Source organism: Macaca mulatta, chromosome 3, assembly GCF_049350105.2.
Source record: "Macaca mulatta isolate MMU2019108-1 chromosome 3, T2T-MMU8v2.0, whole genome shotgun sequence".
NCBI lineage: Eukaryota > Metazoa > Chordata > Mammalia > Primates > Cercopithecidae > Macaca > Macaca mulatta.
In genome coordinates this window covers 7,969,902-7,996,918 of record NC_133408.1, presented here as the reverse complement: position 1 = coordinate 7,996,918, position 27,017 = coordinate 7,969,902, and the positions used below count along the sequence as shown (strand labels likewise).

The 27,017-nt window shown below is 43.1% G+C and overlaps 1 protein-coding gene across 5 annotated transcripts in view; it reads left to right on the top strand.

The window, feature by feature from the left end:
• Window positions 1-27,017, top strand: part of SH3BGR (SH3 domain binding glutamate rich protein) — a 66,541-nt gene that overhangs the window by 387 nt on the left and 39,137 nt on the right. Inside the window, exons 1-3 of one of the 5 annotated variants that reach the window (XM_077995753.1) lie at window positions 7,590-7,742; window positions 11,363-11,632; window positions 18,008-18,193. In XM_077995753.1, coding sequence (XP_077851879.1) covers window positions 11,582-11,632; window positions 18,008-18,193 — 237 coding nt within the window. In that variant the 5' untranslated portion in view covers window positions 7,590-7,742; window positions 11,363-11,581. Of the gene's footprint in view, window positions 1-6,599; window positions 7,010-7,589; window positions 8,412-11,362; window positions 11,633-18,007; window positions 18,194-27,017 lie in introns of those variants that run through there. The other 4 variants (XM_077995754.1, XM_015132870.3, XM_077995752.1 and 1 more) reach the window with 4 other exon arrangements.

The window sequence follows — 27,017 nt, the reverse complement described above, 5'->3', positions numbered from 1 at the left end:
TGGTAGGCTGCTAGGCAGCAGGTGTAGACGCCTGGTCAATGCCTGGGAAGCACAGTTTCCCTATTAACCCCGTGTCATAAAGATGGTTTTTTTGTTTTGGTTTGTTTTTGTAAAACAAAATCTGATGACAAAACAATGCATTATTTGGCATAGAGAATTTAGAAATGTCCAGGCAAAATGTCCAAAGCAAAAGTCAAAATCACCTAGATGATGGAGTTGTAGGTGCTTTTTAATGACAGCATAGGAATTTGGCATCATTTAGGAAGACTTACATTGTTTCCTTTTATTTATTTACTTTTTTTCCTGTATCAAAGCCATGTTGAATATCCTTGCAGATGAATCTTTGACGTCACCCCTGACTGTTTCCTTAGGATAAATTCCTACATGTGAGGTTGCAGGGTCTGGCTCTGTCGCCCGGGCTGGAGTGCAGTGGCCGGATCTCAGCTCACTGCAAGCTCCGCCTCCCGGGTTTACGCCATTCTCCTGCCTCAGCCTCCCGAGTAGCTGGGACTACAGGCGCCGCCACTTCGCCCGGCTAGTTTTTTGTATTTTTAGTAGAGACAAGGTTTCACCGTGTTAGCCAGGATGGTCTCGATCTCCTGACCTCGTGATCCGCCCATCTCGGCCTCCCAAAGTGCTGGGATTACAGGCTTGAGCCACCGCGCCCGGCCACTTTGAGGCTTTCTAAAGGTAGAGGGAAACTGCCTTCCAGCAAACGTTCCAATCCTTGGCCCGCATTGGAAATTCTCTTTTTTCTTACAGTTTTTTTTTTGCCCATTTTATTGTCAAAAATTGGCATCTTTGATTGTATTCACTTCCTTGTTAGTAGGAAGAATAGACTTTTTCCCATATTTTTCGTGCCATTTGTCCTTATTGTGTGATTTGAGTTTTCCTGTCTTTTGTTCATTTTAAAACTTGGCATTCATCTTTGTAAAAATTGGTTTTGTAAGAACTTTTGATGCTTGAAAACTTAGGTTGCGATATACGTTGCAAATACTTCCTCAGTTTGTCAGTTACCTTTAATTTTGTTTACAGTGCCTTTTGGTATTTGTGTAGAGTCAAGCTTATTAGATTTCTTTTTATAGTTTCTGCATTTGGTTTTTATATAAAAGGAGAAACGGGTGTTTTTTTTCAAATTGACTTTAATCCTGCTTTGGTAGAAGTGGGTTAGGACAAGCTTTCTCTCCATATCGCCATTTCTTCCTCTAGAAATGCATGACCTACCCTGAGTTTTGGTGGGCCGTGCATTTCTAGAACTCCTTCGGTAAGAAATTATCTGTATAAGATGGGTGCCGGTTGTTTTTGCTGGTGGTGGTGGTTGGGGCAACATCTCCAGGTAGGCAAACATTAGACAAACCCTAGACTTGACATTATGGAAAGATGGGCTGATTGATGCTTGGTGGCTGGTGGTGGTCCCATGACAGTAACAAGAGCAGAGGTTTGCCGTTGAGGGAACATCTAACCCTGGAGCTCAAGACTGGAGGAACTGAAAGGTAGAGGTTCCTTAGAATGGGTTCCTCCTCTTTTCTACCAGCTTTTCTCAGTATGTAGACTTGATAAGGTCACTCTGCAAATCTGCCCTTGAATCTTTCTGTTACAATTGAATAGTCTTTGTTTTTTTTTTTGAGACATATCACTCTGTTGCCCAGGCGGGAGTGCAGTGCTGCCATCTCAGCTCACCACAACCTCTGTTTCCCATTTCCTGGGTTCAGGTGATTCTCCTGCATCAGCCTCCTGAGTAGCTGGGATTACAGGTGTGAGTCACAACACCTGGCTAATTCTTTTTGTATTTTTGGTAGAGATGGGGTTTTGCGATGTTGTCCAGGCTGGCCTTGAACTCCTGACCTTAAGTGATCTGCCCACCTCGGCCTCCCAAAGTGTTGGGATTTCAGGCATAAGCCATCGTGCCCAGCCTTTGCTTTTGCTTTTGAAGGGGGTTGTTCTTTTCTGTGTATACAATGGAAGGAGAAGAGCCATGGCCTTTTGCTATTCTGGTGGCCATCTCCATCGTGCCACATAATAAGCATAGCCTTTATTTGTCTGTATTAGGTTCCTAGGGATGCTGTAACAGATTACCATGAACTTAGGGGCTTAGAACAGTAGAACTTCATTGTCTCACATTTCTGAAGGTCACAAGTATGAAACCAAATTATCTGAAAGTCCATGTTTCCTCTGAAGGCTCTCAGGGAGAATTCTTGGACTCTTCCAGCTTCTGGGGGCTCCTGCTATTCCTTGACTTGTGGCAGCACCACTCCAGTTTCTACTTCCATCTTCACAGGGTTTTCTGCTGTGTCTCCCTTTCTCTTCTTAGAAGGACAGCCAGTCATTGGACTTAGGGCCTACCCTAAATCCGGGATGATTTACTCACAAGGCCCCCCAAATGATTACATCTGTAAAGACCCTATTTCCAAATAAGTTTACATGCTGAGGTTTGGGTGAACATGAATTTTGGGGAACAGTATTCAACCCACTACAGTTATTGTGGTGATCATTCCCATCATTCTACATAATAAACACATGTCTTTATTTGTCATTTTAAGTTGTCTGTAAAGTTATGTAAATGAAAACATATCGTCTGGTGTCATTTATCATGAGATCATCTGGGGGTCCCTATGAAGTTTGTAGCCAGTACCTCATGTCTTTAAATCAAAATTAGTCAAATCAAAAAGTGATGTTACGGCCGGGCGCGGTGGCTCAAGCCTGTAATCCCAGCACTCTGGGAGGCCGAGACGGGCGGATCATGAGGTCAGGAGATTGAGACCATCCTGGCTAATACGGTGAAACCCCGTCTCTACTAAAAAATACAAAAAAAATAGCTAGGCAAGGTGGCGGGCGCCTGTAGTCCCAGCTACTCGGGAGGCTGAGGCAGGAGAATGGCGTAAACCCAGGAGGTGGAGCTTGCAGTGAGCTGAGATCCGGCCACTGCACCCCAGCCTGGGCGACAGAGCGAGATTCCGTCTCAAAAAAAAAAAAACAAACCCCAAAAAGTGATGTTATTTGACTTGTTAAAATATACTCCAACAGATGGACAAAATGAACTCCTGGTTCCTAAAACGAGATGCACCAGAAACAGAATGTCCTACTCGGGAGGCTGAGGCAGGAGAATCACTTGAATCTGGGAAGTGGAGGTTGCAGTGAGCCGAGATCAAGCCACTGCACTCAAGCCTGGTGACAGTGTGAGACTCCATCTCAAAAACAAAAAACGAAAAACAAGCAAACAAAAAAAACCCCAGACTGTCACAGCCAGAAGGATGAGGGGTTAGTTACGTATTTTTGCATTATTAACTGCTATTAAGTAAGTACAAACCAGCCAACACAACTTCAGCTGGAAAATTTCCAACTGACCCCGATAGACTGCCTAATGCCAGCCAATGGAAACATTCCCTCCCTCACTACACACCCCTGCCGATGCCTTGCGGTCCTACTACAACTCCAGTTGGACAAAGGACTGGTCTTATAAACATTCTTTTTTTTTTTTTTTTTTTTTGAGACGGAGTCTCGCGCTGTCACCCAGGCTGGAGTGCAGTGGCCGAATCTCAGCTCACGGCAAGCTCCGCCTCCCGGGTTCACGCCATTCTCCTGCCTCAGCCTCCTGAGTAGCTGGGACTACAGGCGCCCGCCACCTCACCCGGCTAATTTTTTGTATTTTTTAGTAGAGACGGGGTTTCACCGTGTTAACCAGCATGGTCTCGATCTCCTGACCTCGTGATCCGCCCGTCTCGGCCTCCCAAAGTGCTGGGATTACAGGCTTGAGCCACCGCGCCCGGCCTATAAACATTCTTTATTGATAAACAGCTGCAGACCTCAAGCCAGTTTCCGCCAGCTTATAGAAATTGCACGTAAAATGTCTTTGTGCCCTATAGTTCACCCGTTGATGTAAAGAGCCAAATTCCATCTCATTTTAATGCTAGAACTCCACCCCAAAGTGAGCATGGAATGTATGATACATACACATTGATTCACTGTACAGATGCCTGAATTTCCTCATAAATATTAGTAGATCCTCAGCAACCTTGCTCAGTATGTATGTAAGGCTGACTCTGTAAGACACTATCCAGCTCCTTCCTCCCTTCTGCAGCGTATGCATTTTTGTTTTTTCCTGTAAGCTGCATTCCCCAATCTGCAGGTTGTATTTCCCTCTAAAAATAAAGTCTCCTTTCCTTCCTCGGTGGATCTCCCGGTTTTGTGAACAGACGCAAACAGCAAGCACTGGAGATGTTGAATGGTTGGCTGCCTGCATCTTCACTAAATTATATAGCTTCTTTCTGAAGTGGATTTTGTAAGTCAGGGGTTCCTTGAGCTTTATTTTAAGATGCATTGGGAATGTTCGGTATTCCTGTTAATTATGGTGAAGCTCATTTGTGTCATTAGTGTAAAAATAAATTGGAATCTTTCAGCTGGAGTTTTCAGGTTTTTAATTTGTACATGTTTATGGTCATTTTGAAAAGAATAAACTTAAATTCATAGTGAAAAGGGAGCACCAGGAATTTGAGGGTAGCATCTCAGGAGCTTCTCTTATGGTGTGGAGAGAAATGGGTGGGGCTCAAGTCTTGGATATGCCATTTCCTGTTTCCATCATCTCTAGTTCTGTGTCCTCATGGTGAGTGGGCATAATAATGGAACACAGTTTTAGGGTTCTTGTACAGGTTAAGGGAGTGGTTTATGCAAAGCACCTAGAGCAGATCTGGCATGTGGACGACACCTACAAATTGTTAGCTGTTATTTCAGTAGGAAATTAATTTCTCCCCAGGGTTTGCAGATGGAGGAGGTGTCATTATTGAGGGCAGTTTTCACCTGATATGATCAAGAGATGCATATTCTCTAGAGCATATGATAATCTAGCTATGGTTTATGTTACTAACTTACAAAATCATTAGAAAATATGCCCCCACTTTCTTCAAGAATATTTGGAGAAATATGGCATGCTTATGTGGCAGACTTTAAGGTGTGAAAATATATAATTGTATGAAAAAATAATACATACTGTAGAAATTTTGAAAATGCAGAAAAGAAAAACTGATCTGTAATCCTTGGTGTGCTTTAAAATAAAATTTATAATTCTACTGACTTAAATTTGGGGAACCATTAATCATCTTCATTAAGGACTTTATTTTTGGAGCGGCTAACTTTGCATGTTGAAGCCAAAAGTTAAATTTTGGTGGTCACCTCAATCATTCATTGTGATGGAGAGGCATTTAAGTTATATTCTGGGAACTGGGATATTCCGGGGACTGGAATGTCTTTTCTCATTGCAGTCACCTACCTGACGCCGGGGGAAACATACCTCTGGGGCTCTGGGACTCAGGTGAAGAGGGAGTACAGAAGCCTGGGAGATTCCTCTCTGCTCAGAACGTCGGTGCCACCCAATCCATGATGAGCAGCAGGGGATTTTAAAAAGGGAGCCGGAGAACAGACAGAGAGAGAGACAGTAAGAGACTCAGCTAAGAGAGCTAAATATCCCCCAAGTGCTTCTTGAAAAACTAACCCTTTATCCCTAATGCCCTTGATCTTGATTTTGAAACCTACCAGAAGAATTTGGGTAGCTAGCATTTGGGCTTCTTTGCTAGATTTTGTTTTCCTTTAATTTGTTTGTTTGATTTGGTTTTGTTTTAGAGATGAGATCTTGTTCTGTCACCCAGACGAATGCAGTGGGTGCGATGGTAGCTCACTGCAGCCTCAAACTCCTGGCTAAAGGGCTCAGCGATCCTTCCACCTCAGCCTTCCAAGTCTCTGGAAATACAGATACAGGCGCCTGCCAACACGCCTGGCTGGGTTTCTTTTTGTTGTTGTTGTTGTTGGTAAAGTTGCACTTCACTATGTTACCCAGACTGGTCTTGAACTTCTGGGTTCATGCAATCCTCCTGCCTTGACCTCCCAAGGTGTTGGGATTACAGGTGTGAGACACTGCCCCTGACCCTTCTTTAACTTTTAACACAATTCGAGTTCCTATTAAAATGTCTAAACACACACACACATATATATAAAAATATAATATATATAGTGTGTGTGTTTATATAATACATATGTGTGTGTGTTTATATATATATGTATAAACACAAAGTACCTATATAAACAAACAGCCTATTATAAACAGATTATTTAGATTTTTTTCCCAAGGACTTTAAAACAGTTAATAAACTTCAAGTCAGTGACAAGTAAATAAAATAATGAGACAATTGGCTTGTTGCAGTCGTGAGTATTGACAAGCCAGTAGCTGTTTCCCTGCCTCCCTGGATGTCAGTGAAACTTTAGATGGCCCATGGCTGGTCAGTTTCTGTTCTTTAGGAGAAACAGATGGGAAAGAGAGCACACTGGAAACACGCCACTCCTAAAGGAATTTCTATTGTATGACAGTTTGCTTAAAAAAATTTTTTTTTAACCTGCCAGGAAAAAAGAAAACAAAGAAGTTGCTTTTGACTTAAAGGCCTCTGTGGCTATTCTGACCCTTCCAGTTTATTTGTTTGCCAAAAGCCCTGTAAACCCAGCCTCCTCCTAGACTGAGGTGGTGTTTTCTGGGCTTTTCCAGTTCCCAAGAGCTCCTCCCTCACTTCTTTCGCCTCCTGCTGTTCTCTTAACGGGGCCCCACCTCCCTTTGCCCCAAGGCATCTCTGCACAGGTCTCCGATTGGTGCACAGCACAGCCTGGCCTTTTAGGGACTGTTGTCGGGCATTTAAAGTGATAGGGAAATGGTCCAGTGGCTGCTTTTATCAACCAATCAAATATTTTCCTGACAGATCCCAAAATATTCCTGGGCCAATGGGGGGGGGAGCCCAAGATGCCGCTGCTGCTCCTTGGAGAGACAGAGCCTCTTAAGTTGGAGCGGGAGGGCCGGAGCTCAGTGGAGCCCTGGGCTGCCGCCAGCCCCGACCTGGCACTTGCTCGCCCGTGTCACTGTCAGGATTTGTCTAGCAGCGCATTCCCTAACAGGGGTGTGTTGGGGGGAGTCCTCTTTCCAACTGTCGAAATGGTTATCAAAGTGTTTGTTGCTACATCTTCTGGGTCCATAGCGGTAGGTGTCTGGTGGACTCTTTCTTCCTATACTCTTTTCTGAATAACTCAGGGTTGGAAGTATGGCCAACGTTGGCCTTCAGTTTCTTTTTCGCGTGTAGTCAGCTGTGGCTCTGCAATAAGTATGTGCGCCCTTTGCTTTCTGCATTTGATTTCATAGTGTAGAAAAAGCATGGAAAGGGTGTAATCTGGATGGTTGGGTGTGAAAAGGGATTCGAGGAAGGAGGCGTGCTTGACGCTAGAGTTTTTAACATGTGATTTGTGTTGTGTTGCCTTGTGAATATCATAGAATCAGGGACTTTTTTGTGTGTGTTTCTGCCATTCATTCTGCAGGGCTTAAACTAATTTAAAATTGCAAATAAACGACACTTTGTGTAACACTGTTTGGAGCGGATGATGAACCAGATTGCTAAAATGACTCCGGGGTGTAATCACTTGTATATGCCATGTAATGATGTAACCATACTGAAAGTGTAAAGTGAGCATGTGTAATATATTGTTTGAGGAAAGTGATGTCACAGTGACCAGAGCAAACGTCTCTCAGGCCACAGTTATAAACACTCCAGGCATTCAGACGGCCCCAAAATAAGAGCTAAACGCTGACCTCCGTAACAGCGCTTTGTCTAATTTTCTTGAGACCATCCACCTCTTCAATTCTGGCCTTCATTCTGTGCAGGCTAGACCTGCCATAAGAAATAGGGGTGATGAAGTGACACTTTTCTCTTTGGAAAGGGGTAAGACTTTGATTTTAGGGTTGAACACATAGTGTCTGTCTGTCTGGGACTGATATTTCGGCCAGCATTTTAGCAGCAGTTAGGCTGTGGAGAGAAAAAACAGTTTTATTAAACCCAAGAGTTAGAGACCAGCAAGGCGGCTGTTTCCTTTTATATCTAGTTTCTGGAGGATCTCGGGTTTCTGCTCGGATTTCAGCAGCCACTCTGCCAGAGATGGTACCCAGAGTAAGCCATTAGCTGGGGTGACAGCCCCAAAGGCAGCCGCTGAGTGCCACCACTCCCAGCCCCAAAAGTTCAAGAGGTTTCCGGAGAGGATGAGAAGAAAACGAGAAAATATCTTGGCTGTGCCTTCTGCGAAGCACAACCGATCAGTGATTGTTTTAGTGATCTCTAGAACAAGTTAACCGAAACAGATGAGGACCCACTCCAAATGTGAAACTCTGCAAAATCGCTTGTGGCTATTGATGACTGCTGAAACTTTCAGTTGATCTAGAAGAAGTACATTTTTTGGCTATTTGGATAAAAAAATATTTTTTGGGAGGAAAATGGCTTTGGTGGGCTTTCAATATGTTGTTGATGCTCATTGCTGAAAGCGTTCCCTCTTGGCTGCCAGTCCTCTATGTAGTCTGTGGGCCTGGCCTACATATTCTTCAGAAGACAATCAATAAGGTAGTGGATTTTTTAGGTTTATTTGATGTCCTGTGTTCTTGAAGTTTGGGCCCATATTTTAGTTAGCTTCGGATGACCTGGAGACGCAACGTTCATCCCAGGGTCTTGGAAAAGCCAAGTTAATTTTGGTTCCCTAAGCAAATGTTTCAGTGCCGTGTGTAACTGTGTGACCTTGGGAAAGTTATTTCACCTTGTTAAGCCTCAATTTCCTTGTCTGTAAAATGAGGATAAGAATAGTGCCTACCTCATAGTGTTGTCATGAGGACTGGTGAAATGACGTGCTTCGGTGCCCTGCATGGTGTCAAGTGTTTATCAGCACTCAGGAAATGTTCTAATGATTAGTGAATGTTATTTATACTTACTAGCTACTATTAGTTAATATTAGTTGCTACTATAATTGTTACTTTTATTATTAGTTACTGTTAATATTAATTAGGATTTCAGTTATAATTATTAGTTACTGTAATTATTAGCTAATATTATTTAGTAGATCGGGGTCTGTGATCAGTATGTGTGAGAAGAATTTTCCAGAAGCACATTCGTGGGAGAATTTCTGCCTTAGCCATAAGAATGAGAATTGATTGTCCCCACGGTGTCAGTGCTAATGATTTTTCATGGGTAGAGAAATTTCACTCAAAAGCTTCTTGGCAGGAAAACCCCAGAGTGGCTTCTTGTGCCCATGCTACTGTGTGGCAGTCAGTCTGCCAAGCCTTTCCTACTTATTTCTTCAGCCTGTACATTTGAAAAATGGATTCTTGCCTGACACCTCATCAGTAAGGGCATTCTGACTTCTGTTGGTTGAATGAAATAAATGAGAAAGAAATTGTAATCTCCTTTTGAGGAATTAAATACATGCAGCTGTGTATTACATCTCAATTTTAATAGTTGACTCTAAAGAGCTGTCGCACATTTGACCACGTTCTGGGCAGATTTGGGTAAAGAGACGCTGGTGAGCAGGAGAGGGCGCGGGACTTCTCCCAGGACCCTCCTTTCTTCCAGAAGGCCACAGTGTGGCAGGGGGGACAAAGGGAGACAGGACAGTCCCTGCTGTCTCCAAGATGCACAGCCCCTGGAACTGATCTTTAAGGACAGACCCTCATGGTGGCTCTTGGGCTTCTCAGTCCTTTCTCCGTCTTGATTGACAGTGTAAATATCGTGGGAAAAATATGACTCTTGAATTAGATCAGTCTGAATGTCATTCCTGGAAAATTCATTCATTTATTGGAGCCTCAGCACTGTTATAAAATAGCCATCCAGATACCGATCTGGATGGCCGGAGTGACAGTGCACTGGGATGGTGGTGTGCTGTATGGTGCCTGACAATGTAGGTTTTCAGCCTGAGATACAGAATGCTTTTCCATGCATCATCATCTTCCGTTCCCACCAAAACCCCACGAGGAACGCACTGTTACATCCAGTTTGCAGATGAAGAAATTGGAGATCAGAGCCCTTGCTCAGAAAGCAGCCTTCCAAGCTAGGATGGAAACACAGGTCGTCTCTGACTCAAATCCAGTGTGCTTTATACTACAGTACAGTGATCTCAGTTGGAAAGTCTCCTAACTGTACAAGACAATAAACGAGAGATGCCAAGTGAGTGGCATGAAGAGGTGCTGCTGTCAGATCACTCCGATACAGTCTGGTAGCTAACAGTGTCTGGGTGACTTTAGGACAGAGAACAGTACTTTCTTATAAGTAAGTGTAACAGGATAGGAAAATGGAGCTCTCTGAGTGTTCGCTGAGGTCCCAAAGGCTCCAAACGATGACATACACCCCAAGTACCCCCAGATCCTACCCAGGACAGACAGTGCAGCCTGGGGGGCCAGCATGGGCCATGGCACCCTGGAGGGTGGACAAGGGGCAAAGGGGGAAAGGTGAAGAGTAGGAGTGTGTCCGTGATGGGAACTGATGTGGTGCTGTGCATACCCCTCCCTCTGGGCCGTAAAGGGAAGGACTCTTCCAAGAGCTGATGCTGTGTCCTTGGGAGTCAGCTCAGCAGGTGCTGTGAGGAGCTGCGCTTTGCAGGCCCAGAGGAGCTCCTTGATCAGGGACCCCGAAAGGGGGAGGACTTTGGAGGAGAGAGGCCCCATGCTAGAGCCAGGACACAGGGGTACAGCAAGACGACAGGGCCGGCCAGGTTAGCTCATGTGTTCACTCCCCTCTTCCCTTCTCTGGCCGGGATCCTAAGACCCTTTTCTGCAGGCTCCCAGCCCAGGCAGAGCTCAAGTGCCCCGAGTAACCTGATGAGCAACGCATAGGGCCCTGTTTAAATGACTGGTGTTTGGGGGATCACAGAGGGCAAACAGATTTCATTTTTCTTCTTCTTTTTCTCTTTTTGGGGATGAGGACTGAGAAACAGCACTTAACACAATGCCATGTGTCCAACAGTCCCGCAGTGGACCTGGATGCAACTGCCTGTCTCGTGAGGCTTAATTGTAACATCGTCTTCCCCTCCCATTGTCTCCATCTCTTTTTGCCTTTCTAATAGAAGAAACATAAGGCAAGACTTTTGGAAATGTTTTTCATCTATTCCAAACTTGCGGGATAAAATAGAGCTTTTTTCCCATGCCCTGAGGCATGGTTGGTAGAATGGAAATAATGCTGGTGAGGTGGCTTGGACCTGGGCCAGCTGCTTCCCAGGCCAATTCAGGCTCCCAAGAGGGTATCTTAGAAGGCTTTGGAGAAAAAGCAGACAGGGGTTTCAACCGAATAAAGGAGTTGCCTTCTGAAGAGTTAATTAAAAGTAAAACTGCCTAAAATGAAGGCATCTCTACTCTTTGAAACAGCAAAGTGATCTCTGAAAAGATCTAAGGGAATAAGTGCTTTATAAAATGGCATGAATAGTTATGGACAGGTTGGAAAATATGTGTAGAGAATGTGGTTAATTAAAATGATGATTTAGTCCAACAACCTGTCATCAGGTCTGATGGGATTTTGTAATGTTGAAAATTCAGCCGTGAAGCTGTGGAATTTGGAGCAGTTTCCATGCGGAGGCGCGGAGGCCAGGCATCCACAGTACAGCTGTTGAAGGAGGGCACCTTGGTTTGGAGCACTCGCCGCCTCCTTTGGTTCTCATAGGCGTGATCCTGGGGAATTACCGGAGTCCATTTGCCAGAAGTTTAAGAGAAATTCCGTCATTCCGCACCTTTCTGTCTATCTGTATTTATTTGTCCATGCTTGCCCCAAACTGCAATACCTTTGTTGTCCTGAGTCTTACAGATTCAGTAAGTGTTGTATTGTGGTGAACAGAGCCTTTAATTTACTGATCTAATGTTTTTAGTTCCATTATCTTTTTTATATTGATGGTAAGTGTTAATTAAATTAAATGTGTGTTTACCATTTATATGTTTATATGTGATTTGTATACTTATTTATATAAACTTTTATAATATATATTGACTTTATGTCAATTTTGTTTTAAAAATTAACATAGTAAATATAAAATTTTAAAAAGTTAAAAACTACTTGATATTAATTCATATGATATACTATATATACTGTATATAATCAAATCATCAAGACCAAATTATATATAAATCATATAAATTATGCATGTTATATTATACCATATAAATTATATAAAAATCTTATATAGTTATATATAAAATCTTATATATGATTATTAGATATTATAGTTATATATAAAAGTCTTATATATAAGATTATTATAATATAGTTACACATATAAATCTTATATGTAAGATTATAATACAGTTACATATATAAATCTTACTGTATATAAGATTATTATATATTATATAGTTATATAATTTGGTCTTGGAGGTGATTTGGTTCTAGGGCTTAAGTATCCAGATTTGTCTTACCTTTCCTTATATTATGAAACACCCAGCTGGGCAACGTGGGTCTTGGGTCTTGCCTGTAATCCCAGCACTTTAGGAGGCCGAGGCAGGTGGATCACTTGAGCCCAGGATTTTGAGACCAGCCTGGGCAACATGGTGAAACTCCATCTCTACCAAAAAATACCAAAAATTAGCCAGACATGGTGGTGTGTGTCTGTAGTCCCAGCTATTCAGGAGGCTGAGGTGGGAGAATCACTTGACCCTGGGGAAGTTGAGGCTGCAGTGAGCCAAGATCGTGCCACTGTGCTCCAGCCTGGGCAACAGAGGGAGACCCTGTCTCAAACAAAACAAAACAAAACACAAGAAACAAAATCCCCAAAGAAACACCCTAACACCCTATACGTGAGTCATTAAATTTGGCAAAAGTGAATAAAATAGATATTTTGGTTCACATATCTCTAAGAAAGGAGTTGAGTTTAGATCAAAGAGGGTTTGCATCCAGATATTAGATTTGGGACAGGCATGCACCTTTTACAGCATTTGTTTGAAACCCTCAAAGTTGACGAGTTAATGGGTGCAGCACACCAACATGGCACAAGTATACATATGTAACAAACCTGCATGTTATGCACTTGTACCCTGGAACTTAAAGTATAAAAAAAAAAAAAAAAAAAAAAACCCTCAAAGTGTAGTCCTTCTTGTAAACAAGGCACATGAAAATGACAAGGGGCCCTTGTGCTCTGTAAAACATTTTTATGAGTTGTTTTTATATGAGATGAGAAGCCTTTAAAAAATTGAGATATTAGATATTTTCATGTCAAAGAAAATATTTAAAGTTTTATTTATTTATTATTTATTATTTTTATTTTTATTTTTAAATTTGAGATGGGGTCTTGCTCTGTTACCCAGGCTGGAGTGTAGTGGTGCAATATTGGCTCACTGCAACCTCTGCCTCCCGGGTCCAAGCGATTCTCCTGCCTCAGCCTCCTGAGTAGCTGGGATTACAGATAAGTGCCACCACACCCAGCTAATTTTTGTATTTTTAATAGAGACAGGGTTTCGCCATGTTGGCCAGGCTGGTTTCAAACTCCTGACCTTGGGTGATCCACCTACCTCGGCCTCCCTAAATGCTGGGATTACAGGTATGAGCCACTGTGCCTGGCCTAAATCTTGTCATTTTTTTTTTCTTTTTTTTTGAGACGGAGTCTCACTCTGTCACCCAGGCTGGAGTGCAATGGCATGATCTGGGCTCACTGCAACCTCTGCCTCCTGGGTTCAAGTGATCCCCCTGCCTCAGCCTCCCAAGTAGCTGGGATTACAGACATGCGCCACCATGCCTGGCTCATTTTTGTATTTTTAGTAAAGATGGGGTTTCACCATGTTGGCCAGGCTGGTCTCGAACTCCTGGCCTCAGATGATCTGCCCACCTCAGCTTCCCAAAGTTCTAGGATTACAGGCCTGAGCCACTGCACCCGGCCAAGTTTTAATCTTACTCTTAATAAATGGCCATACTTTTGCCTCATTATTCTGAGTGTATTCTGTATCTATATTGCACCAATTAGTTCTGTACTTTTTTTTTTCACCCAAACAAGCAGTTTAAGAATCTATTCACATGAAGGACTTGGCACAATGTATTGTGCAAAGTAGAGAGTCAATAAATAACTGTTGATTGATTATTTGTCTGATTACCCTTTCTTTCTCCTCCTTCCCTCCCTCCCTCCCTCCCTCCCTTCCTTCCTTCCTCCTTTTTTTTTCTTTTTCTTTTTTTTTTTTTTTTTTTGAGACGGAGTCTCGCTCTGTCACCCAGGCTGGAGTGCAGTGGCCGGATCTCAGCTCACTGCAAGCTCCGCCTCCCGGGTTCCCGCCATTCTCCTGCCTCAGCCTCCCCAGTAGCTGGGACTGCAGGCGCCCGCCACCTCGCCCGGCTAGTTTTTTGTATTTTTTAGTAGAGACGGGGTTTCACCATGTTAGCCAGGATGGTCTCGATCTCCCGACCTCGTGATCCGCCCGTCTCGGCCTCCCAAAGTGCTGGGATTACAGGCTTGAGCCACCGCGCCCGGCCTTTTTTTCTTTTTCTTTTTTTTTTTTTTTTTTTTTTTTTTTGAGACGAAGTCTCTGTCGCCAGGCTGGAGTGCAGTGGCCGGATCTCAGCTCACTGCAAGCTCCGCCTCCCGGGTTCAAGCAATTCTCCTGCCTCAGCCTCCCAAGTAGCTTGGACTACAGGCACGTGCCACCATGCCCAGCTAATTTTTGTGTTTTTAGTAGAGACGGGGTTTCACCATGTTGGCCAGGATAGTCTCAATCTCTTCACCTCGTGATCCATCCACCTCAGCCTCCCAAAGTGCTGGGATTACAAGCATGCACCGCCACGCCTGGGCCTTTTTCTTTCTTTCTTTCTTTATCTTTCTGACAGGGTCTTGTTCTATTAACAAGGCTGGAGTGCAGTGGTGTGATCATAGCATTACAGCCTCCACCTCCCAGGCTCAAGTGATCTTCCCACCTCTTGAGTAGCTGGGATTACAGGCATGCACCACCCCTGTCTAATTTTTAAATTTTTTGTAGAGATGTGGTCTCTCGACAAAAATTTGTTTGCCCAGGCTGGTCTTGACCTCCTGGGCTCAAGCGATTCTTCTGCTTTCAGCCTCCCAAAGTGCTGGGATTACAGTTATGAGCCACCGCACCTGGCCTGATTACACTTCCTGTCAGTTTCTCCCTGTGGTTATTAAAATGGGGTCCACAGAGTCTGCTGTAACTTATTTGCCAGTGTTTATAAAAGATGACATCACACATTTCCAGGAGTGAATTCTTTGAAGAGAGAAAATTGTAATTGCTTTTGTAATTGTTTATGGGGAAGGAGTTCTAAGCTCGAGGGATGGCCACGTTGGTACGAAATGGCTACTGGCAGATATGGTCATTACACATTACACAGGTAGAGAAAGGATATTCAGCCGTGTTCCCTTAGGTGTGACTACACTGCTCTCAGAGAGGAGCCAGGTGTGAGCAGGAAAGGAGGAATCTGTGGGAGAAAAGGGTTGTTTCGCTGTGTGGCTTTTTTATGTGCTGGGAGAAACATCCTCCAGCTTTTTCTAGCCCCAACTTGTGCCCTTCCCCTCCAGTAATCTCTATGTGAGCTTTTTAATCTCCTGTAATATTTCTAAAGCTACTTTTAGTTCAATGTGACTAATACTCTTATTTTCTTTTTTTTTTTTTGAGACGGAGTCTTGCTCTGTCGCCGGGGCTGGAGCGCAGTGGCCGGATCTCAGCTCACTGCAAGCTCCGCCTCCCGGGTTTACGCCATTCTCCTGCCTCAGCCTCCTGTGTAGCTGGGACTACAGGCGCCCGCCACCTCGCCCGGCTAGTTTTTTGTATTTTTTTTTTAGTAGAGACGGGGTTTCACCGTGTTCGCCAGGATGGTCTCGATCTCCTGACCTCGTGATCCGCCCGTCTCGGCCTCCCAAAGTGCTGGGATTACAGGCTTGAGCCACCGCGCCCGGCCAATACTCTTATTTTCATAACTGAGTGAAATGCATTTTAGTGTGGGTATACTTGATATTTGAATTTCATAGTAAAGTATCTTTTTTATTTTATTCTTTTGTTTTATTTTTTAAAAAGTAAATAAAAAAAAAATTTTTTTTGAGACAGAGTCTCACTCTGGCTCCCAGGCTGGAGTGCAGGGCTTACTGCAACCTCTACCTCCCAGGTTCAAGCGATTCTCCTGCCTCAGCCTCCCGAGTAGCAGAGGTTACAGGCGCACACCACCACGCCCAGGTAATTTTTGTATTTTTAGTAGAGTCAGGATTTCACCATGTTGGTCAGGCTGTTCTCGAACTCCTGACCTCGTGATCTGCCTGCCTCAGCCTCCCAAAGTGCTGGGGTTACAGGTGTGAGCCACCGCACCCGGCCTTCTCTTCTTTTTTTTTTTTTTTTTTTTTTTTTTTGAGACGGAGTCTCGCTCTGTCGCCCAGGCTGGAGTGCAGTGGCGCGATCTCGGCTCACTGCAAGCTCCGCCTCCCGGGTTCACGCCATTCTCCTGCCTCAGCCTCCCGAGTAGCTGGGACTACAGGCGCCCACAACCGCGCCCGGCTAATTTTTTGTATTTTTAGTAGAGACGGGGTTTCACCGTGGTCTCGATCTCCTGACCTTGTGATCCGCCCGCCTCGGCCTCCCAAAGTGCTGGGATTACAGGTGTGAGCCACCGCGCCCGGCTTCTCTTCTTTTTTAAACAAAATTTTTATTTTATTTTTAAGAGACAGGGTCCTGCTTTGTCACCCAAGCTGGAGTGCAGTGGGACAATCAGCACACTGTAACCTCAAACTCCTGGGCTCAAGCAATCCTTCTGTCTCAGCCTCCCAAAGTCCTGGGATTATAGGCATGAGCCACATTATCTGGCCTCTTTTTTCTCTTCTTTCCCTTTTCCCAATCCCTTGTCTTCCTAATTCTTTCTTACTTTTTGGCCATTAAAGCTTTGCAAAAAATTAAAAGTATTTTGAAGACTGCAAAAAAGATACGAGAGAGTCTCTACTCCAATTAGGTCATGTTAAAAGACAACATTACAACTCATCTAGTTTTGTAGATTTTTTTTTTTTCCGACAGTTTTGCTCTTGTTGCCCAGGCTGGAGCGCAATAGCACAATCTTGGCTCACTGCAACCTCTGCCTCCTGGGTTCAAGCGATTCTCCTGCCTCAGGCTCCCTGTAGTAACTGGGATTACAAGGCATGTGCCACCACGCCTGGCTAATTTTGTATTTTTAGTAGAGATGGGGTATTTGCATGTTGGTCAGGCTGGTCTTGAACTCCTGACCTCAGGTGATCTGTCTGCCTCGGCCTCCCAAAGTGCTGGCATTATAGGTGTGAGCCACTGTGCCCGGCCGTTTGTAGATCTTAATTGGCTTCTGTGATTCCAGAATCTGGCAGCAGTCCAGGCCAAAAAATGGTTCACAAAACTCTGCCCCACTACACGTGCAGGTTATATTTATTGCCAGAGAAAAGGAGATGACGTTCAGAAAAAGGATGTGAGGTACAGATAGCTAGGTTGGTTCTAACTCAGTGTTTGCCTTATTTGAAAGTGGTTTAACAGTTGACCTTCTGTGATTGGCTAAAGCTTGTCTGCTGTCATTAACTGAAACTCAGCTCTGGTTACAAAGGCTAATTTCTAGTTAGGTTTTCAGTTTGTTTACGTACTAAGCTAGGTTGCAGTTCATTACCTAGGACTCCTATGGAGTCTTCTAAAGCCCAAATTTAGTTTTAACAGTTGATTACACAATAATTAATTAATTAATTAATATATTTTTTGAGACAGAATCTTGCTCTGTCACCCAGGCTGGATTGCAGTGGCATGATCTCAACTCACTGCAACCTCCACCTCCCGGGCTCAAGTGATTCTCCTGCCTTAGCCTCTCAAGTAGCTGGGATTACAGGCGTGTGCCACCATGCTTGACTAATTTTTGTATTTTTAGTAGAGACGAGGTTTCACCATGTTGGCCAAGCTGGTGTTGAACCTCTGACCTCAGGCGATCCACCTGCCTTGGCCTCCCAAAGTGCTGGGATTACAGGTGTGAGCCATCGCACCCAGCCTGATTATATAATAATTTAAACATTGATGATACTAAAATTTCAGAAATTAAATAGTCATTTTGTTGACCCTTTATAACAAAGAGGTGTGATTCTATTATTTTCCTTGTTTGAATACTTAGAGTTATTTGTGTTGTATAGTGTAACTAGAGGAAGGATTTAATTTTTGTACATGTAAACAAAATATTTTTCATAAACAGCCTAATAATATTTCTCTACTCTTGACCAGATTAGGAAGAAACAGCAAGAAGTAGTGGGTTTTTTGGAAGCGAATAAAATCGACTTTAAGGAATTAGATATTGCTGGAGATGAAGACAATAGGAGGTGGATGAGAGAGAATGTTCCTGGAGAGAAAAAACCTCAAAATGGGATTCCTTTGCCTCCCCAGATCTTCAATGAGGAGCAGTACTGTGGGGTGAGTACGTGCTTCTATTAAAAAATCCTGCTGTGTGTGTGTTTATTAGACATTTTCAGGCTGAGGCAGGAGAATGGCGTAAACCTGGGAGGCGGAGCTTGCAGTGAGCTGAGATCCGGCCACTGCACTCCAGCCTGGGCGACAGAGCGAGACTCTGTCTCAAAAAAAAAAAAAAAAAAAGAAATTTTCTAAACCAGATTAATTTTGAGTCAGCATTTGAAATTGTTCACAACTGTCAGGTCATGATCTGTTTCTACCATCCAATAGCTGGATGGTAAATCCATTATGAATAATCAATATTTAAGATTTAGAAAAGGACAGAAACAATATCATGATGATTCAGAAGTTTTGGGGATTATTTCAGGTTCTTTCTTTTATTTTGAAGAATTGAGGTCACGTGTTCAAAAATATTATACATTTAGCTAGGAATTCTGTTCAGCGTTGCAGTGTGCACACACGTGTATCTGCACAGGAACATGGTAAGTTTTCTCTGTCGACCAGGCTGGAGTGTAGTGGTGCAATCATGGCTTACTGTAGCCTCTTTCTCCTGGGCTCAAGCGATCCTCTCGCCTCAGCCTCCTGAGTAGCTGGGACTGCAGGAGTGCAGTACCCCACCCAGCTAATTTTTAAGTTTTTTGTAGAGATGGTCTCCCTATATTGCCCAGGCTGCTCTGGAACTCCTGGCCTCAAGTGATCCTCCTGCCTTGGCCTCCCAAAGTGCTGGGACTACAGGTGTGAGCCACTGTGCCCAGCAAGTTTTCACTTTTATAAAATTGACTTGTAGAAATAAAGTCTTACTATAGATACAAGATGAATTTGTGTAACTTTAATTAGTTTGAAAACTGTTCTGGGCATTATGGTTATAACAACAATTTTGTTTTATACATTTGATAGTTCATTTCACCATAAGATCACTTCTTTTTTTTCCCGGAGTTTATAGATCGTACTTAATAAATCAAGTTGTTGGAAAGAAATTTTTTCTTTTCTTTTCTTTTTTTTTTTTTCTGAGACAGAGTCTTGCTCTGTCACCCAAGCTGGAGTGCAGTGGCGTGATCCTGGCTCACTACAAGCTCCACCTCCTGGGTTCATGCCATTCTCCTGCCTCAGCCTCCCAAGTAGCTGGGACTACAGGCGTCCGCCACTATGCCCGGCTTATTTTTTGTATTTTTAGTAGAGACGGGGTTTCACCGCGTTAGCCAGGATGATCTCGATCTCCTGACCTCATGATCCGCCCTCCTCAGCCTCCCAAAGTATTGGCATTCCAGGCGTGAGCCACCGCGTCTGGCCTATTCTTTTCATTTCTACCTTCAGAGAGGTATTTGTAGTTTATCTTACGAGCAGCTTTGCTTAATTTGCTTTTCTGTGGTCTGTGGACACACTTACAAAAGTACATTCATGAAGAACAGGGCTTTGTTTCCAGAAAGTAAGTAAAAATCATTATTTTTATTGTGTGCTCAGATTTTAAAAGGAGACTCAAAAGTTCTGAAGGATATGCAGGCTTAAAATAACATTAGTCTAGATAGTCAGTGTCCTTTCTACTTGATTAGAATGTATATAACTATTATTTAAGTGGTCTCCCTGGCTTCTGAAGATTCTTGGTCAACCCTGTGCCATGCCTGATGATGGCAGCAGGTAGAAGGAGACCCCAGAGAAAAGCAGTAGATTTCAGTGGGCAGTGAGGGGATTGGGCGTCAAGGGTAGTCCTCAGTGCCTTCCTGCCTCTGCCAGTTTGAACTTCTGCTACTCTACGCAGAGCAAATGAATATATTATCCTGAGAGCCAGGGTAGACAACTGTTAGGCTGAGAAAGGAGACGCCACACTGGAAGCCAGGCACAGTTGAGGCCAGGCTCCCCGCCTGACAGAGGAATGTGAACTGGAAAGAGCAGACGCATCTGTTGATGACAAGTTGGCATCTGTGCATTTTAGCCCAGGTAAGGGCCAGAGTGCCTGCCTGGGACCAAGATAGCCTGGGCCTGACTGAACACAACCAAAGAGGACCCGGATCGTTCAGTACAGAGGTGCCCGTTTAGCAGAGGAACGAGTGTCTCCGGGCACTCAGGGCTGTAAGGAAACACAGGATGCAAACCTAATTAGGGTGGGGAGAGGGCTTCTCAATATATCGATGTTACTGAACAAACTATGTTATGTTCCTAAAATTTATTTTGAAATATGCTGTATGTGATAAGAAATACATAATTTAAACAGGAATGATACAATGAGCGACCACTGTATGCACCATCCAGTTTAAGAAGGACAGGATACCATTACCAGAAATATGGAAGCTCTCTGTGTGCTTCTCCCTGATCACATTCCTCGCCCTCTGCACCAGTGATAGTCATTGGAAGGAAAGGGTCTTGCTCTGTCACTCAGGCTGGAATGCAGTGGCACGATCATGGCTCTCTGCAGCCTCAACCTCCTGGACTTGATCAATCCTCCTGTCTCAGCCTCCTGAATAGCTGGGACTATAGGTGTGTGGCACCACACCTAGCTAAATTTTGTATTTTTTGTAGAGATGGCATCTCCCTATGTTGCTGAGGCTGGTCTTGAATTCCTGGGCTCAAGCAGTCCTCCTGCCTTGACCCCCCAACGTGTTGGGATTACTGGTGTGAGTCACTGTGTCCAGACGTTATTTTTCATTTAAAAACCTGTGTCTTCTTTTACCTCCCTGAATATGCACATAGTTTACTATGACACATGTGTTCCCATTGCAATCCCCTATTCCCAAAGAAATAGAATTTTCTTCTGGAGAGCCTCTCATTCATCTGGGAAGCTCGCTAGGCTTGGGCTCTTCTCTGCGGGAAATATTTCAGTTTCCTTAATGAATGGACTATTTAAGATTTCTACTTTTTCATAAGTTGGTTTTCATAATTCTGTTTCCATAAATTCTAAGATGGCTAGTTTGTTTGTTTGGTTTTTAGAATCAGGGTCTTTGTCTGTTGCCCAGGCTGGAGTGCAGTGTTGCCTTCATGGTCCATGGCAGCCTTGAGCTTGTTTTTAAGTTTTAAAGTCTAGTATAACATTTTTTTTCAAAATTAAGAGGCAGGTACAGAAATTTCCTATATACCCCCTGTTCCCACACATGCAGAGCCTCCCCCATTATCAACATCCCCCAAAGTTTTAAATAAGGTATTCTTAAGACCTGTTTAAAACAGGTAGTTATGTCCTCTCTTCATTCCTAATGTTTCTATTGTGTCTTCTCTGATTTTTTTTTTTTTAATTTATGTTGCTCATAGTTTTTGTTTGTTTTTGGTCTTTCGGCTTTGATTCTTTCTGATCTCTCTATATTTATATCTTTATAGCTAAATTTTCTCTTATTTTTAAAATTTCTGCTCTTGCCTTTATCATTTTTTGCTTCTATACACTTTGTTTTTTTTCTCCCCTTATGTTAATGTTCAGTTAGATGCTTAGCTCACTTTTAACCTTTTTTTCTTCTCTAATGTAAATATTTAAGGCTAGACATTTCTCCCTGAGTACTGTCAGTTCATTCCATATATTTTGATATCTTTTGTTTTTTTTGTTTTGTTTTGTTTTTACTTTATTTATTTATTATTATATTTTGAGATGGAGTTTTGCTCTTGTTGCCCAGGCTGGAGTACAGTGGCCTGATCTCAGTTCACTGCAACCTCTGCCTCCCGAGTTCAAGTGATTCTTCTGTCTCAGGCCTCCTGCGTAGCTGGGATTACAGGTGCCACCATGCCCGGTTAATTTTTTGTATTTTTAGTAGAGACAGGCTGTCATCATGTTGGCCAGGTTGGTCTTGAACTCCTGACCTCAGGTGATCTGCTGGCCTTGGCCTCCCAAAGTGCAGGGATTACAGGCGTGAGCCACCACGCCCGGCCTTTAGTATTTTCTTTATCGTTAAGTATAAATGTTAAAACATTTATACCTTTCTTTTTTGACCCACGCATTGAAATTATGAGTATATTTGGAGTTTCTTCTACTTTGTTATATGCTTTTAATTTTTCTCAGTTTTGCAATTTTTTAAAATCCTTTCTTGATGTAATTTTACTTACTAAAGTCTCTTTTTTCTAATTTTATTTTGCCCTTTACTCAATTCAAATAATCTATCCCTTTAGTGGTTAACTTAGCTATTTTAACATACATACTTAAAGATAATCAGTATCCTTACTTTTGTCCCAAACTTTTTTTTTTTTTTTTAAAGACAGATTCTCACTCTGTCACCCAGGCTGGAGTGCAGTGGTGCAGTCTTGGCTCACTGCAGACTCCACCTCCCAGGTTCAAGCAATTCTCCTGCCTCAGCCTCCCGAGTAGCTGGGATTACAGGCACGCATCACCGTGTCCTGCTAATTTTTTTGTATTTTTGGTAGAGATGGGGTTTCATCATGTTGGCCAGGCTGGTCTTGAACTCCTGAACTCGGATGATCTGCCCACCTTGGCCTCCCAAAGTGCTGGGGTTACAGATGTGAACCACCGCACTCGGTCTCTCCCAAACATTAAAAGGGCCGTTAGACGCTGTAATCCTAATCACCCTCTCTGTTTACACGTGTTTGGTTTTTCAGTATTTCAGTTGGCCTCTCATCCTGCTCCACAAATTAGGCATTTCTCTTTGTTGGTTGTACAGTCAATGTTTGTTCAGATTTAGATTTACCCACATATTTACTATTAATTTTATCTTCTTGAATCTCAGATATTCCATCTGGAATTATTTTCTTCTTCCTGAATACATCCTATAAGTTTCTTTAAGTGAAGGTCTCTTGGCGGTAACTTCTCTAAGGTTTTGTTTGTTTAAAAAATGATATTTTCGCCGGGCGCGGTGGCTCACGCTTGTAATCCCAGCACTTTGGAAGGCCGAAGTGGGCGGATCACAAGGTCAGGACATCGAGACCATCCTGGCTAACACGGTGAAACCCTGTCTCTACTAAAAATACAAAAAATTAGCCAGGTGTGGTGGCGGCGCCTGTAGTCCCAGCTACTTGGGAGGCTGGGGCAGGAGAATGGCGGGAACCCGGGAGGCGGAGCTTGCAGTGAGCCGAGCTCGCGCCACTGCACTCCAGCCTGGGCGACAGTGCAAGACTCCGTCTCAAAAACAAACAAACAAAAAAATATTTTCCAGATGACTGTCTTTCTTTCACCTTCATGCTTGAAAAAATAGTTTTACTGAGCCTGGAATTCTGGGCTGATTATTATTTTTTTCTAAACACATTGAAATTATTATTTTACTTTCACCTGGCCTCTATGTTGCTATTGAGAAGTCAGCTGTCAGTCTCATCACTATTCTTTTATTGGGAAACTTTCTTTTTTCCTTTTTCTTTTCCTACCTTTCTTCTTCTGTCCATCCTTTCTTCTTTTCTTCTTCCTCTCTTTCTGGTTGCTTTTAATAATATTTCTCTACGATGTGTCTAGGTTTAGAGTTATTTTTATTTATCTAGTTTAGAATTATTTACTGGGCTTCCTGAGACTAAGGGTTGTTATCTTTCAATAAGTCTAGAAAATTGTTAGTAACTGGCCAGGCGAGATGATGCATGCCTATAATCCTAGCACTTTGGGAGGCCGAGGTGGGAGGATTGCTTGAGCCCAGGTGTTCAAGACCAGCTTGGGCAGCATAGTGAGACCTGTCTCAAAAAATTAAAAAAAGAAAATGTTTAGCAATTATATGCTTGAGTTTAGGTTTTCCCGTATTATCTCTATTTGCTTCTCCAAGAGCTCCTATAAGACATTTGTTAGAACTTCTCATACTGTTTTCATACAATAATATTTCCTCCACATTTTTCATCTCTTTTTTCCTCTCTAGATTATTTGTTTGTTTGTTTATTTATTTATTTATTTAAATAGAGACAGAGTCTCACCATGTTGCCCAGGCTGGTCTTGAACTCCTGGGCTCTAACAATCTTCCCTTCTCTGCCTCTTACAGTGCTGGGATTATAGGCATGGGCCACCACACCCAGCCTGGATGATTGGATTGCATCTTCCAGTTAGCTAATTTACTCTTCAGGTGTTTTTGTTTAATCCGCATATTGGGTTTTACAATTCCACTATTATGTCTTTTTATTTTCGGGAGTTCTTTTTGGTTCCTTTCTAAATTTGCTTGATTGTTCTCTCTAGGTATTTATTCTGTCTTCAAGTTTTTCTTTTATTTCACTAAATATATTAAATATAGCTGTTTTGTATTCTTTGCCTGATAATTCCCATATCTGATTCTGATTTTTAATTCCACCTTCTGTTATTTCTTCTTGCTCTCACTCATATTTTCTTTTTATTCCCTTATTTATATTATAACTTTTGACTTCAAACTGCTCATTTTTAAAAACTTTGTTTGTGGCTATCTTAGTCTGTTTGTGCTGCTATAACAGAATACCACAGACTGGGTAGTTTATAAACAATAGAAGTTTATTTGGCTCATGGCTCTGGAGGTGGAAAGTCCAAGATCGAGGGACAGCATTTGATGAGGGCTTTCTGGCTGCGTCAAACATGGCTGAAGGCATCACAGTAGCAAGAGAAAGGGAGAGATACAACTCCGAGCTTCAAGCCTTTTTATAAATGTCTTCAATCGGTTCATGAGGATGGCCCCCTTATGGCCTCAACAGCTCCCCGTAGGCCCCACCTCCCAACACTGTTGCACTGGGGATTAAGTTTCCAACACATGCTTTCTGGTGGATACATTCAAATCACAGCAGTGGATACTCTTTGAGGCCTGGAGTTTATTTCTGCATCAAACTTAGACACATCTTAAACTCAGATTTCCTTTTAAGATTTTTTAGGATCACACATGGCATGGGAATTTGAACTGCAACCTCTTGTGAATTCTACTTGTGGTTATAAATTCTCAGAGGAGAATATTTTCCCCTCCACCCAGAAGCAAAGTTGAATCAGGGAAGTTTCCTTCTATTCCGTTCTGCCTGGCAGGGTTATTTCTCATTCACATTTACTTTGAAGGCAGAACCCTCTGGAGTTCTGGTGTGTGTGCTTATGAAACTCCCCACCTTGACGAGGCTCTGGGCTTTATCTCCTTCCTCCTTTTTCCTCTTCAGTGTCAAAGTGATGATAAAGGTGTCGTGTGTGTGTCAGAAACTCTCAGCACGCATGGTGGCTTTGGTGCGTGCTTACTCTCAGGATTCACGCTCTCACTGGCCGGAGTCTTTTCTGCCAGCTCAGCAGTGTATTTATACTTTTAGTTTTTTCTTAATTGGGTTAAAAAAATTTTTTTTTTTTTTTTTTGAGACGGAGTCTCGCTGTGTCTCCCAGGCTGGAGTGCAGTGGCGTGATCTCGGCTCACTGCAAGCTCCGCCTCCCGGGTTCACGCCATTCTCCCGCCTCGGCCTCCGAAGTAGCTGAGACTACAGGCGCCCGCCACCACGCCCGGCTAGTTTTTTGTATTTTTAGTAGAGACGGGGTTTCACCATGTTAGCCAGGATAGTCTCGATCTCCTGACCTCGTGATCCACCCGCCTCGGCCTCCCAAAGTGCTGGGATTACAGGCTTGAGCCACCGCGCCCGGCCTAAAAAAATTTTTTTTGAGACAGCTTTTCAGGGCCTCTAATCTGCCATAATAATCCCAGCAGAACTGGGAGTTGAAAACCTGTTTTATGTTCATTATTTTCTACATATATTTGGTAGCATCAAGTGAAAGATAATGATGAATTGTTCTTCAGCCTTCTGAAATTCTGAAGAAGGTATTTGGTCTTAAATTGAAGCAAAAGACTAATTCACTCAACTATAAGAAAATCTTTCTTGCCTTGAAATCTAGAGTTGGCTAACTAAAGAAGCTTTCAGAACTTTATATATGGCATTTTTGGGAAATAGCATAGATTTACTTTATTACATTTCACCAACTTAATACTACTACTACTATTAACGCAGTATCTCATGTAATCTTTTAACAATGATTGGTAAGCGTGTACTCTGGGAATCAATCAGAATTTCTGATACCAAAGTTCCTGCACTTACTCATGTTGTTATATTCCTTTCAACCAAGATTTGAGGCAGCTTCCAAACATGTATTCAGTATAAAAGAATAAAATTAATCACTGAGAGACTTGAGGCAATGGATAGGAAAACAATAAAGCTTTGAATAAGAGTAACACTTTGAATAAGTGGCTCATACCTGTAGTCCCAGCACTTTAGGAGGCCGAGGTGGGTGGATCATCTGGGGTCAGGAGTTTGAGACCAGCCTGACCAACATAGTGAAACCCTGTCTCTACTAAAAATACAAAAATTAGCTGGGCATGGTGGCGCGTGTCTGTAATCCCAGGTAGTCAGGAGGCTGATGCAGGAGAATTGCTTGAACCTGGAAGGCGGAGGTTGCCGTGAGCAGAGATTGTGCCACTGCACTCCAGCCTGGGAGACAGAGCGAGACTTTCTCTCTCTCTCTCTCTCAAAAAAAAAAAAAAAAAAAAGAGTAACACACAGGAATACATAATACTTTTTTTCTCAATAGCTGTGACCTGTATTTAGTTTTAAACTTCTTTTTTTTTTTGTGAGACAGGGCATTGCTCTGTTTCCCAGGCTAGAGTGTAATGGCACAATCACAGCCCACTGCAGCCTTGATCTGCCAGGCTCAAGTGATCCTCCCACCTCAGCCTCCCAAGTAGCTGGGACCACAGGTGTGTGCCACCATGCCCACAGGGGCTCACCATGTTGCCCAGGCTAGTCTTGAACTCGTGGGTTCAAGGGATCCTCCCATCTTGGCCTCCCGAAGTGCTGAGATTAGAGGCATGAGCCACCACGCCTGGCTGGTTTTAAGCTTTTTAACATACACTAAGAGTAGGGTAGGCAAAGAACAACTAAGTTGTTTTGTGTGTTGCCCTGTTAAATGAGACAAACGCCTGTGACTTTGTGAGCCTTTTTGCAACACTGTTGAAATTGC